The following is a 14,801-nucleotide window of genomic DNA, read 5'->3' as shown; positions in this document are numbered from 1 at the left end:
TGTGCAGTCACTAGTGATGTCAGATCTTCAATAGGCACAGTGACAGATTTAGCAATAAAATAATTATTTACTGTTGCATGTATATTAAAACAGTTAAATTTATACGTATTTGTGTAAAATACTTATTTTGCCTCCAATGGCTCCTGAAGGAGACTGAACTCTCCTCTCGTAGTACACACAGCAGACGCCCATGCACAGGGCCATCTTGTGGACACTAAATGAATCTTTCAGGATATACAAATCAGGAAGAGAGTGCCAAGGGAAAAATTATAATAGATAATGTTTATGAAATCTTAAAAACCCAACCACTTCAAGTCTTTTATTATGCCTTCTCTCACTGATGCAGTAAACACCTGCATTTCACTGAATCTTGAAAATTTTTTCTGGTTTCTCTAAGAAAAATGAGAAGACCAGAAGATATTTAGCACATGGTGTGAAAAACTGCCATTAAACCTCTTACCATTGAACCTCCTACCTTTACTGATAGAATTTTCTTCCTCTCTATATTTGCTAGAGAGACATGCTATTCATACTGTATAGTCACCACAAACAGCAAGAGTCACCCTTTATTATTTTTCATGTATGACCACCTTCTTCATCCTTCCTGTGCTAACTGAATAATACAACTTTTTTTCTAGTGCAACATGAATACTGGACAGCAGCACTGAATGAGATGACTTAGAAACCTAGAAATGGAGATCCATATACACTTTTTGTCAGTTTGAATACTCTATGAAGAACACAAAAGGCTTATTCAAATTTGATTATAGAGGAACAGCAGCAGGGACATCAAAGCTACTACCCATTACCCTCAGGTAACTGTATCTTCAATTACCTTTAGGTAGCTGTGAGAGAGAGCTGCTACTGGACCTAGTGTGTTTTCTCCTTCTAAACACTTTCTTTTTAAATGCTACATATACTACGAGCAAAACTCTACAACTGAATAGTGATTTAAAAAAAAAAAGATTAAAAAACCCCAGAATGATTAGCATTAAGAAGTGGTTCCTGGATAGCTTGGAACAACCATGAGTCCAAGCCTTTTGTTTTTAGAACAAAGCTCAATCTTTTAACCCTTTTTAGATATTTTCTAAAAATGTGAACACTAACTATTCTTAGGTACATATGACTGATAAGAAGTTTCTAAATATGTTCTAAAACATTTGCAATTTTGAAATATAACACATTAAAGCAACATCACAATTAGCTCAAAAAGCTCCAAACATTACAGATCCAGGAAAAAGTCTAGCATCGTAAGATGCACCAAATGTGAAGAGAACACCAAGGGAATACTGGTAGCAAGATACTTTTTTAGACTAAACATACTTAAAATTACTGATATACCTCGATCAGATTGAATTACACAGTTTTTAAAACATACTATTTCTCAGAGTCACTACAGGGCAAAGTTAAGTCTTGTTTTCATTATAGCTAAGGCAATATTAAAATCACTGAATTGTATCACTGAAGATTTTCCTTGCATGTCTTAGATCTTTCCATGCTTAGATTTTATACTGCTCCCATTCTTAACACCTGGAATTAGGCTCCTGCTGTTTCCACTGAGTAACTTTAACAGTACTGAAAATTGGCTTCTTGACATTAATTGCCAGGTATCCCTGAAACAGCTGCTGCTTTTTTCAATTTTTTCTTTGTGGAAAATCTAAAGAATTGCTACTTTCCAATAGCCTTTGCAATTTACTCCTGCCTGGAGCCAAGGCTACACCTGTACTGGGTAAAGGTGATCTCTTTGCAGTATAATCAACAGCAAGTATATTAAAAATACATCTAATTATATGACTAGATAATAGGAAATTATTCTTCTGCAGCACAGAACAGCAAGTATGATACTCACAGGTGTTTGGATCATCATGGCTCTTTGATCTCTCATGGTTCTTACAATATCTAATGGATAAACAGGCTGATTGCACTCAATAAGACACATAGCTGTCTCCATAGTGATAAGAACTCCAGTCCGTCCAATCCCAGCACTGAGAAAAAACAACAAAATAACAAAATGGAAAATGAAACATGATGTCTGGAGCATAGTTCATACCTGAAAGACCTTCCTTCTCAATGATTCTCATGATTGATCATTATGATTCCCATACTGTTAGGGCAGGGATTGTGTCTGTGTCACTGGAAGCCTCCACCTGCCTGAACAGAGCAAAACCACTCAGTGTAGAATTGTCAGTCCTTTGAAGAGGGATGGCCTTAACTCAGCCATCCACTTAAGCAGAATTTCCAAACAGATATTTATTCAGATCATATTATAAACCACACTATTGTCTAGATGATAACAAAACACAGAAATACCTAGCATACACTGTACATTTTTGTGTCATTTCACAATTACTGGTATGATCATTACTGGAATGTTGGGCTGATTTGACAAAGCCATGTTTATGTTCTCGAAATGAACCCTATCTTCTTATTTCAGAATAAGGAATATTACAATTACTAGAAACCTTTGGAGGATGATAATAATGATGACATATGCTAATTTACAGTCATTTGGTATTGTTATTATAGTTTACTAATTAGGTATTTTAAAGGATTAAGATTTTGGATTTTACTATACAAATGTAAAATGCTACTAAAAACTATTGCACAAGAAAAACAACCCCCCACATTTTGTATATATAAAAATCTGAGAAATAGAGCTATTCTAATTCATGACAAAAGCAAATTATTAAGAGAAAATGTGTCATCTTAATGTATGACATCAAAATATCATGCAGCCTAAGACTGCTGACTTGAGAGACTTATTTGATCATTGCATATACCACTCATGTTTTCTGCTATGGATTATTTATATAGTTGTTCTGGAGTTTTGTAGAATATTCACCATCAGGAAAAGGTTTCTAAATATGTGTTGCCATTTCCCTAAATCATTACAGCAAAAGTATTTAAACTGTAAACAAACCACAAAAAATACCCCAAAACCTAACAAAATCCCTGCACAGATCAATGCATATAGATACTCAAAATTTTCTTTACTGACACATGATTACAGTTTTAGGTAATTGCTTAATTTTAATGTTGAGCTTTCTTGTCATCCACCCCCAAAGCAGATACAATTAAATGTTTATTTACAACAAATCACAGAAAATCTATTTGATGATAAACAAGAGCAGTTTGATGATTTAATGAAGTTGGGAAAAAAAAGGGATACCTGCAATGAACAACAACAGGTTCTTCTCTGCCAGCCCTCTTCTTTCGCACAAGACACACAAAATCTAGGAAATCGCTAGAATCATCAGGAACCCCATGATCAGGCCATGCTATATACTGGATTTGGGTTAGTTGGCGGCTTTCCTCTTTCTAATCAGAAACACAAGTTTATAGAGAGTAATTCAGGAAAAAAAAAAGCAAAAAATAATAATTAAAAAATAATAATCAATGGTACATTCACAGCAACTTGAACCTGTAATAGAAGTGGCTTCAGGAAACTAGCAGCACTTTATTACTGCTTATTACTGCTAGTCACTGCTTATCCTGGATTTTCTAATTACTATTTTTTCCTTAAAAACAAAAAAGGCAATCCACAAATGTTTACATCTTCAACAGGTTAAAAATATTATACGCCATGTAATAGCAAAGCAATTCAAGGATACCAATGATCTACCTGAACATTAGATGTACAAGAAGGTGGTCAAATTTTTAGCAAAATAAATTTAACAGAAAGAGGTACAATCTTACTAGATCAGATCACAGAACCGGGGTAGGAAGGGGATGGACTTTCAGGCATAAAAGCTTTCCTTCAGACCCTGTGTGAACAGCAGCATTGTCTTGGCTTTATCTGCACCTCTTAATTTTATCAAGTGTATATATAAGATGCAGAATGACTTTGTTTTCCACTCTCTCCTGCCCCTTGCTCTAATATCACAAATATAATCTGCCTTTATTTAGTGGAGGGGACAGAACATACAATCACTGTAAAAGCAGGATTTCAAAGATCCTTTAAATACCTTTTAGGCACAGAATCATTTACAGATTGTCACAACAGGACACAGGGAAGGATTTTTAACTGCAACCTAACTAAAAGCAATTCTGTAAAACTGGTTATCTCATCTGGTAACCCAAGCAGTGAGAAATGAGTATATGAACTAACTGCCAGATATTCATTTCCAGACATTTTTGAGATTGAAATACTAGCTGGGGACACTCTGAAAACTACATGTGCTCCAAGAATCACATAATGCACGTTCAAGAAGGTCTTTGTTTACATATAGTCATCAATCCCAATTAATTCTCTCAGCAGGATTTATCTTCCATCTACTTGCATATACTCTTAACAATGAAATTATTAAGATTTAAGAACTGTTTGCCTGTACAAAGACACAATTTCAGTTGTAATAATGAAATACCTCTAGTGGCTCACGTTTTGAAAACATCCAGGGAACAACAAGTTCCTCAACTTCTTTAATTACTCTTTTTCTTTGGCCAGGGCATGAAAGACACCAGTAAAGACTTCTAAGACAAATTATACATCTTTTACATGACTGAAACCCAATTAATATGATTATGGAAATTGAATCTTTGTAACATTTTGCTAGTGAAAGATTTGTTATCATTCTAAGAGCAGAATTTAAACTAGGTATGTACATGGCAATAAAAAGCAGTTTTCTACAGGCTCTAGAAATAAACAGTTCTATGTGGATATACCACGAAGCTGAAATGAAACCCTCATTAAGTTTTAGCTAGTCTGTGAGGATTCCACAGGTAAGTACTTTAAAAATGTATTGCGATTTTACCTCTAGATTAGTCAGTGTCATTTCTCGGAAAACATAAGCAGGATTTCCTTCTTCTGAATGGCAAGTAATCTGGAAATTCCCATATGATGAGCTTCCTGATGGCTCTGGCCAGTACTGGTGGCATTTAACCTGAAGTGAACACATTTTTAAAGACGTCTGAGATTATTTTCATTCTCTACGGTTCTTTATACCTTTGTTCATAAAAGACTATTTTGATAATTTTGTAATTACTATTACTTTACTTACCAAATAGGCTGTTACCTAATTATCGTTAATAAAATACGGTATCATGAAGATTTCCTGGTTCTGTTTTCAAGAGGACACATGCACCAGCTCTTGAGGTTAGTTTCACTGAAGATGGATGCCTTTAACTTTCATTAAAATTTTAAAACAAAGTATATCTATAAATATTCCATCTTACGCTTCAGTGACAAAGGTGCTGCTTTACAAACATTTCTGACCTCCAAAATCTTAATCTAATGTTCTTAAAGCACATTTATACGGGAAAAGAACAAATGAAACTTAAAAAAATCCAGAACCAAAAGGCAATAAGCCCCGAAAAGGTTGCTAAACTAATGAAGAAATTAGGGGGATGCAGACAGTGGACTTCAAAGACTCCCAATCAAGTCATTAAATGTGAATGAAAACTTCAACTACTAAGACTTTCAGATATATTGCTTAAATGCCTAATTGCAGAGGTCATTTCAGCTCAAGTGTACTTTTGTTTTTCCAACCCACCTGGCAATTCTTTAAGAGCAGCCAGATTTGCAGACTTCCTGCTCCACTGAGACATCTCGGCATGCAGTGGGCTAGTGATGTCAGTAGCCTCATGATCAGCTTTAGAGCAGGGAGTCTGCCTATGGGTATAAGACAAATAAGTTCTTTTATTTCATTATTAAGCAGCTCTCCAAAGAACTCCACAAATATCATTACTGAAGGGGTGGGGGAACCTCAGAGAACTGCTATTGCAAGTCTGTTCTTAGCAGATCTGCAAAGAAAACTCAAAGGAAAAAGCACACTTGTACTGAAATGCCCTCTAATCATGTTTATTTGGGAGCAGGCAGCATTATGCAAACACTGAGTCACTGAAAAATGGTTTAAAAATGCTGCAAGTCCCCTTCAATTATTTTAATTATATTTAGAGGCCTGACCTCCCAGCAAATATATGGTTATTAAACCAAAATATATATAGAGAGCTGAACTATAGTCTGAGTTGATCACAACACCCACAACCTACCATAAATCCATCTTCAAAAGAAATCCTGAATGTGGAGAAATTCCACTAAACCTTTATTCCAGAGTGTCATTTCTGTCCACACACTGAACCAGACAGTGCTACTGTGAATGCTCCAGACTATAAACCCAGTAACTCTGAAATCACACTGTGCATAAGACCAGATCTGATTGTTTTGCCTGCCTCCAAAGGACAGGGCTGCTTAATAAACAAAGCTATCAAGGAAAAACTATAGCTTAAAAAATAAAACCAGAAACATCACAAAATACACCTGAGGCCTTTTACAGCACCATACACAAGTTGGTTTTAGAAATTTGTAATTATAATTATGTTATTACCAGTACTTTTACAGATATTTGTATGGAAATGATTTAAAGGAAAATGATTCTTTCATAGGATTAAACAACTGTTTACATCCACAGAAGAACATTTCATGAAAAGTTTTAGATTTCAAGCTTATCAAGGTTTCTCTTGAAGACAGCCTTCAGGCATGGGATCTTAACAGTACAAAGCTGTGGTAGGCTGCCTTAAAAAAATTAATTTCCTACATATCAAAGAACTAATCTAAAAAATTGATGAAACTTCTTGGAGTTCCTTCATTTGAAGTTTAGAGAAAAAACCTACTGTGATGGTAAATTCTAGATGCTTTTTACTTTACAGTAAAGAAGCCTAAAATATTTTAAGAAATATGTGAAGGCTTCAATACATTTGAAGAAATATGTGAAGGCTTCAATATATTTCAGAACTGAGTAAAGTTTAAATATTAACTACTTTAACAATATCAGAAGGTTTAAAATATAAGAGTCATCACTGCAACAGTACCAATAATGCACTGCCCTCTATGAAGAATGACAGAATGGTTTGGAAGGGACTTAAAAACATCATTTAGTCCAAACCCCTGCAATGAGCAGGGACATCTTCAACTAGATCAGGTTGCTCAGAGCCCTGTCATGCCTGACTTTGAATGTTTCCAGGGATGGAGCATCTACCACTGTTCTAGGCAATCTGCTCCAGTGTTCCCATCACCCTCATTGTAAAAAAGTGCCTTCCTTTTATCTACACTAAATATACCTTCTTTTAGTTTAAAAACATTACCCTTTGTCATATTACATGTCATACTAGTATGCTCCTCAAATCTTTAAAAAGGCTAATCACCAACAGGTTTCTATAAGACTATGCAAGTAAAGAAATCTTTTACTTACTCTGCCCCGTTCAACTTGAGTCGTTAACATTACAACCATAGATGAGCCTTGTTCCCAAGTCATCTGCCAAAAGTCAGGACAAGTGTTCGGTAATGGACCTTGACAAGCAATGTACTGGTTTATTATTGTGGAAGAAGGGATTTCCATCTAAGAGAAGACAAAGTAGTTCTTTTCATGCTTACGGACAATCAAAGTCAGGCATCAGATGTTTACTGTTTAGGAGCTAACACATTAAAGAAGCATCAACTATATTAACTCTGTTTATTACAAGTTATTAAATCTAGATCGGCACTAATAAAAACCCTTCAAAATGCTTCACACACATAAGATACAAGTACACCCCACATATTACCTGACAGTTATGTTGTTGCCATAATCACAATTAATTTTTTAAAAAAAGAAATGATAGACCAATTGGCAAATAATTCAGGTGCAAACATTTCATGCTCTATGGGTTTCTGACACTAGCTTTTAAAATGCTGATCTTGGAATTTAATTTAATCACTGTTTTGTGTTCCAGAAAGGAAAAGTAAGTAGCTGTAATTTTGTTGTTATTGAGAATGCGGAGGGGAGGAGGGGTGAAGGTGTAAAAGAAAGTGGTGCCAGATTAAACATTACTGATGTTGAACACTACTGCCACATTAATACTTGGAAAGGAATTAATTCCTCTTGTAGAGGGAGCTAGCTTCTCTTACTGTTTTTTTCTTTCTCTGGGATTCATTTATAGAAAAACCTGCCAGAAAACATTACCAAATAAGTATAACAAGAGTAAATTTTACACCACCTGACTACAGGTTTATCAGCCATTCTAGTCACAACTAGATTTATGAAAACATTTTTTTTTAACCAACTTCACGGAAAAACTGCAAAATTACTTAATTTTGCAGTTCTTTGAAAAATGCCACTCACATTTATATAATTTGCATTGATGTAATCTTCATTACTTTTTAAAATAACCCGTGTAGCATCATCTGAAAAAAAATTTAGAAATACGTTACTTATTTACTAACCACAGTAAAATATTTTTAGAGCACATATACAAACACACATACTTACAAGGCGAAATGTCTCTGTATCTATTTTTGGAAATGTTTTGAGGTAATCTGGCACAAGACATTGTCATTCCAGGCTTTTTCCTATACAATTGCTAAAGACAAAACCAATGGTCAGATCATAATAGATGCAAAAGACCTGTTACTTTATTATTTGCCATGGGGTACTTTTTAGAACGTAAACTACTGAGCAACTGTAGCTTCAATACACATAATAATGTACTTTTCAAAAGAAAGCACTATGAGTTATGCTGTGGGATCACTGAAAATGATCAAGATGTCACAATTTGTTTGAAGACAATGTTACAGTAAATTAGACGTGGAATGAAGGTCTGAATACAGAACACATTTCGGTTTACATTTTTCAGTTTTCATCTCTGTGAAAGCATTTTATTAGCATAGGTCCCTCATAACCACAAAAATCGGTAAGTAATCAATAAAGCTATTTATAACAACACTAAAAACTAGTATTAGGATTATTCAGTGCTATAAATTTGTACATACAACACAGGATTGGATTTATTTTGGTTGTTATTTTTCTTTTGAGAGCACAAGACAGTTGTTCTGCCACAAGATGCTGACTCTAATGAAATTCAATTGAAGTCCTCTCTTCTTAAATAATTTCTTAGAATTGTAGCACACAGCTACAGGCAACATGGTACTCACATCAAACTGAGCCAAAACAGTTCCAGTGATAAGCCCCTCTGCTAGCTGAATCATGGATTCTCTCAGAGCATTATCATCTTGATGGACACCATCAAGTGGAGATTTCTCAGGGATGTACTGGAAGTCAGGCTCGCTCTCCAGCTTCTCTTCCACAACATCATAGACAGCTGTAACAAATAAAGGTATGAACACTGACTGAACATGCTGTTTGGCAAGCAAAGTTAAGTCTGCATCATTTGTTTAAAACAGCACAACAAACAAGTGTTTCTCCTTTAGAAAAGTCCGCATTTACTAGCACACTGATTTTAGCCTCCATTAGCAAAAGTAGCCTTTACTGATTATTATAATCCATAAAAAATATTTTTTGTTTACTAGTAATTTTAAGTGAAAGCACATCACTGACTGCTAAAAGTTTGATGAAAATTTGGGTTATGCCCTACCTTCTCTGATGTAACTCCCTAATCTCGGATTCTCACATCATGCCTCTGAAGTCATTATAATAGCATTTATGCTTTTAACTCACTTTGAACTGATTTTAGGCTTCAGCAACTAGGGCAAGATGTGCAGACCACCTGAGAAAACAGCATTAATGTATGCTATTATACTGCTATTAAAACTGTTTGCGTGCCCTGCCTATAAACAAACTGAAACATAATACGCATCTTCTACTACACATAAGAGACATGATGCTTGAAAGCCTGCGTTTAAATGTCTCATGACCATGAAGGAAAAAACTGGCAACTCCTCACTTTAAAACTCAAATGTTTTTATCCAAATTATGAAGATAATCAACACACAAGGATAACTGTTTTAGTAAATTTGTAAACAAAGCTAACAATTTTAACTGAAAAAGAAAGTAAGCACAAAAAAGCTGCAAGAGAACTTACAGAATAAGAGAACAAGTGGGGAGTGCAAATAAATGAATAAAGGAAAAATTGCTTTTAGGTGGCTGAGGTACTCTCCTAAACTAATTTAAATTATTCCTATTAAACATCATTATTTTTCATTTTATTTTTTCCCCTGCAATTGTATTACACTTCAGATATGCAGCTGAATTAAATCCAGTGACCATTTGCTGGCAATGCTCCAGTGGGGTATTTCATGAATATAATGCACAAGCTGTTATTTAGACTCCATTTCAAGCACTTTCTTCTATTAAGCCTCATCATGTAGAAATGTTACCAGCTGTTCTGGATTGTTTTAAAAGTATATGGAAGGATTTTGCTTATATAGACCTCCAAAGTCACCTAAACATGGGGTGTTTAGTGAGGAGTTTTTGTTCATTTGCTTGTGTTTTGTTTTCCTTAATGGAATAACAGCAGCCTCAGAAACTGCACTCATTATCCATACAGCTTTCTGGACATTTTTATCAATGAGAATGAGAACAAAATTCAAATTACCTATCAGTTTGAAATATTTGATCTCTGACTTTCCTGTTAATTTTCAACACTTAAGTTATTATGCATAGCTCCTTAGAGTAAAGGACTGATCAAGATTTCCACAATATATTCTCTCGCTGCAACTCTGTTTCAAGGAAGGGAGTTCTTTGTTACAACAATGTTAAGCATTCCATCTCAGGACACAAAATGAAGGTTAGAAAATGAAAGCAAGCTGTGGATTTATTAGTTTTTCTTATTATTATGTATAAATAACTCACCATTGGGTCGAACTAGGAGCACAAGTTCCCCTGAGTGTCTCTCACAGCTAGCTTTAATAAACATAACAACTTGGTCATGGGTATGTTCTGCTATATCCCTGCCGTTAATCAGTACAACCTGGTCCCCTTCATTCAGACGAGGGACACAGAGATCAGCCTGCAAGGTGGAGGGGGAAAAAAAGTAATAAAAAAAACAAAGCTGTAAAAGAAGCCATTTCCAATTTCTCACCTTAAAATAGCAACATAAAGTAACTATACATAGGGACTTGAATCTTAATAGCTTAGTTGCTATGGTTGCTGCTTTGTATTCAAATGATAAATTTAAGTGTTACACAATACATAAGACAGTGCCATTCACATTAATAAGTCCATTTGCAGCTGGGAGGTGACTGTCATTGTAACATGTCCTTCAGCAGCTGTTACTCTACCCCTCTGGTTGAAGTAGAAAGTTCAACTGTTTGAATCACATTTTTGTACAGGCAATTAAAAAGCAGGACGCTCCTATCTTTGAAGAGAAGGGAGTAACATGGCAAAGCCTTGTCCAAATCAATTTCACAGGCTTAAATGCTTCAGGTATGAAACGCTGCATTTGTAATGACAAGACTAAGGACCGAAGACAATGCACAAATCCCAGTAATCCCAGAGAGAGGAATCAGGTAATAAAAATCATTATTATCATAGCCTAAACACTGTTGCAGAAAAGAAAGAGCACATGCCATCACCAAATACCTTGTCCTTAGAGAGTGGATGTTTAAAGTGTTCAGCCAAAATTATTTATGTTATTAAATATTTCAGGAATAATAAACAGGGACAAAAACAATGCTCTTGACAAACACTTGAATAGTTTCAAATAGTAAAAAACAAAATTTAAAGAAATAAAAAAAAAAAAGCTGTACTTCTTAAATGTTAGCAAATAAATGGCTCACTCTAAAAGGTATGAACAGAGCTGACTCCTCTCAGCTGAATACCAGGTCAGTATTTCTGGCAGTCAACTGACAAAATATTGTGCCTAGCTTGAAGACACTATTGATAATCACAAAGCACCAGTAAGAACAGACAATCAGACCTGATGAATGATTCATGATACCTGATTTTAGTATAACTCTTGGCTTTATTCAGGTACATATGTCACTAAAATGAGAGATTTGCTATTTCAGTTATTTTAAACATACTAAAAGATTCTTTCTGTATATAATTTATGTGAGCTTATATGAATGCCTGTATTTAGAAAAGGTAACCAAGTAAATGTATTTTTAGGATGACACAGCTCAAGAAACAGCACATACTGAATATCTGGAACTCCTTGTAATTTTCAGGAATTAAGCTTTGTTTCAGTAAAAAAAAAAAAGTATTTCAGATAATTGAAGAACTTTAAAAAATGTTACGTAGCCCCATCAAATTCTTACTAAACATAATTTGCTTTGTTATAATAATGTTGGAGCACAAGCTGTGATTTTCATAGGCAGTTCTGAAATAATTCACAGTTTTAAATACATACTTTAAAATACACAGGTAATGCTACCAAGTCCAATTTTCTGTAACTTACAGGTGTTCCTGGAGCCACCCTGGACACTATTACCGGCATCTTCTGATCATATCCACCCTTTAAAAACAAATTAAGTTAGTAATAAATCACAAATGTCAGAAAATAATCTTAATATACATGAAGGGAATAGATGTACTGTTACCTTTACATTGAAGCCAAACCTTCCATTTTCATCTGGTTTCATTCTGATCATAACAAGATTGTCATGAGGGACACCACCATTGGGCTAGTAAACAAAGATTATATTATATTAACATACATATTATTTGTAATTAGACTTTGAGGATACTGTATGTAATAATTTTGCAGTTTCCTCATCAAGTAACTGTTCCTGGACGCTTGAGAAAACATCAAGTACTGGTACAAATGGTCTTACCTTGAGTTTTCCATAGAAGAGAAAAGTTACACATTTAGAAGTCTTGGAACAGGCTGCCCAGGTGAGTTGTGGAGTGTCCCTCTCTGGAGACATTCAAAACCCACCTGGATGCATTCCTATATAACCTGCTCTAGGTGGCCCTGCATTGGTAGTGGGATTAGACTAGATCACCTCCAAAGGCCCCTTCCAATCCTAACCAGTCTGTGATTCTGTGACATAACTGAAAAGTGTGTTCTCTCAAAGTAAGAAACAGAATTACAAAAGACTAATTGGCTTCAAGCAGGCCTAAGAAAAAGAGTTTACTAAACGGAAATGCCTTAAAATAATTTTAATTAACACCTCAGTAAAAAGCCTGCAGTAAAAATGTAATATGATGAAAAATAAGATAATTGAAGGTATGGTTTTCTTTCTATTAACAGCAACATACTGGTAATAAGCAAGGAAAAGTTTGGCAAAATCTTGGTTCCATACCCCTATTCCATTTCAATATAGTGGAATACGAGGCATGACACATGCTCTGCACCAAGCAAGCTCTGACAATTTCAGCTGCTTGCTTTTCAGTTTCATTCTGATCACACAGCACCTTTAAAGGAACTACCAATAAACTGAGGAATATTACATACTTTTTAATCTGGAAAAATCAACTTAGTGCCATTGAAGTGGTCTTGAGTTTATACTTAATATATTTCACAGAGTGAACATCAGCTAGTGCTTCTATAGTTTCTATGGAGAGCCCGTGAAGTATTATTAAAGAAATTTGTTTCAAGCCAAAGCATAAAACTGATATTCTGAAAGGAAGAAACCAAACAAAAGGACTTCTTAAAACAAACATTCCTACACGTAAGAATGTTCAAAATCTGCAGGCTCAATAGGTAAAAGAAGTCTGCTCATCTTGGCTCTTAAACTGAATTTCAGGTGTTTCAAGCTCTTGGATAAAGCAAAACAACTCCCTTGAATGCATTCATAGTATGATAAGATGAAAAATTTGGGGAAGGAGAGGAAAGTAACAGTGTAAATTACCGATAAGGAAGGGTGTTTAAGAAGGAAATTTAACTGCTAAATGAAGTGTAAGGGGTGAGAGGGTTTCCTTACAATATTTGAGACAGAGCAGCAGAAGTGGTGCAGAAACCTGAAGTGCATTCTGGTCAGAAAAGCAACTTAGGAAAAAAAACACAACCAAACCCAAACACATTCCAAAACTTAAATTCACCATTTCACAAAACTTCAGTCATGCTGTATTCCTTCTTCTCTAATATGCGAAATAAAAAGCCATCAGCAGACCAAATCAGATCTTCAATTACAACAGCATACTGCCTTAAGCAAGGCTGCATAAATGTGGCCCATTGGACCAAAGCAAACAATCACACCGACAATGCACAGAGAGAAAAGAATCTCATTCTCATGCAGCTGTGTTGGTTTTGCAGAACTAAAAGGAGTTAAAAAAAACAACTGAAAGTTATTTTTGTCAATTTGGTAAAGATAACTTGATGAGTAGTGTTAACTTTCAAGACAGAACAGTACTTTAATATGATTCAGGTAAGCACTGACAGAAGACAAAGCTTTTGTTATTTAAAGCAATGTTTTTTTGCAACATTCCCAAAATGCTCATAAATATGCAAGTCACTTTTGTGAATTTTATTAAAGCCCCCCGTATGAAATTAAATACGGGGTTTATGAGAATTTTAGCTTTATAACAAGGCCTGAGAGAACACCCTAGGCTTAGAGTTCAGAATGAAAATGAAAATAAACCAAAGGCATTTCTAAAATACCAATTTTGGGAGCTGACTCACAATTTTGAATGTCTGAGGTTGCCAAAGCTTTTTATGCAGTATTTGCTACATCTAGATTTAAAACAGTTTTCCCATACTGCAAAACATCTCCTGTCCCTGTTTTTTATCACTATAAAACCAAGAACCACTTGAAAACTTCTGGAGGGACAGAAGAAAAACTCACAAAAATGGTTAGTGAGATTTCACCTCAGTCAGGCAATAATCAAGTGACTGATCTTGACTCATCTAGCATGTGCTTAAGTGTGGAAAAAGAACTTGTTCTTTGATTTTTACGTTTGTTGTCACAGGTGCCCTTGCTCGAGTCTCTTCCTTGGAAATTCTGATGAGAAATGCAACCAAGAGATTCAAGAAACCTCTCCTGACAAAACCACTCTAGAGCACTTTCAGTTTCAGCTTTTTGATATAAACTAGATTAAACACCAGTGGTAGTGTCTACAATGTCGTCTCTAAAACTGACAGTAAATGACACCTTAAAGAAGAGGTTAGTTAGAAATTTCTGCATGTGCTGAAAAGCTAATATTCAAAAT

General features: G+C 35.0%; 1 protein-coding gene across 4 annotated transcripts in view; it reads right to left on the bottom strand.

The window, feature by feature from the left end:
• Positions 1 to 14,801, bottom strand: part of PTPN4 (protein tyrosine phosphatase non-receptor type 4) — a 107,769-nt gene that overhangs the window by 1,494 nt on the left and 91,474 nt on the right. For 3 of the 4 annotated variants that reach the window (XM_057430352.1, XM_057430350.1, XM_057430351.1), the window contains 10 exons: positions 12,251 to 12,334; positions 12,109 to 12,165; positions 10,563 to 10,719; positions 8,906 to 9,072; positions 8,244 to 8,334; positions 8,097 to 8,158; positions 7,188 to 7,334; positions 4,752 to 4,880; positions 3,170 to 3,318; positions 1,850 to 1,985 (listed from right to left, as the gene is read on the bottom strand). In XM_057430352.1, the coding sequence (XP_057286335.1) occupies positions 1,850 to 1,985; positions 3,170 to 3,318; positions 4,752 to 4,880; positions 7,188 to 7,334; positions 8,097 to 8,158; positions 8,244 to 8,334; positions 8,906 to 9,072; positions 10,563 to 10,719; positions 12,109 to 12,165; positions 12,251 to 12,334 (1,179 nt within the window). Of the gene's footprint in view, positions 1 to 1,849; positions 1,986 to 3,169; positions 3,319 to 4,751; positions 4,881 to 5,489; positions 5,609 to 7,187; positions 7,335 to 8,096; positions 8,159 to 8,243; positions 8,335 to 8,905; positions 9,073 to 10,562; positions 10,720 to 12,108; positions 12,166 to 12,250; positions 12,335 to 14,801 lie in introns of those variants that run through there. The other variant, XR_008975049.1, reaches the window with a different exon arrangement.

The sequence above is a fragment of the Pezoporus wallicus genome, unplaced genomic scaffold (genome assembly GCF_028554395.1).
Source record: "Pezoporus wallicus isolate ANWC-B61680 ecotype Strahan unplaced genomic scaffold, APGP_CSIRO_Pwel_v1 contig_5261, whole genome shotgun sequence".
In the NCBI taxonomy this organism is placed as follows: Eukaryota; Metazoa; Chordata; class Aves; order Psittaciformes; family Psittacidae; genus Pezoporus; species Pezoporus wallicus.
Note: the sequence above shows the minus strand (reverse complement) of the source record. Positions and strands in the feature narration are given on the sequence as shown.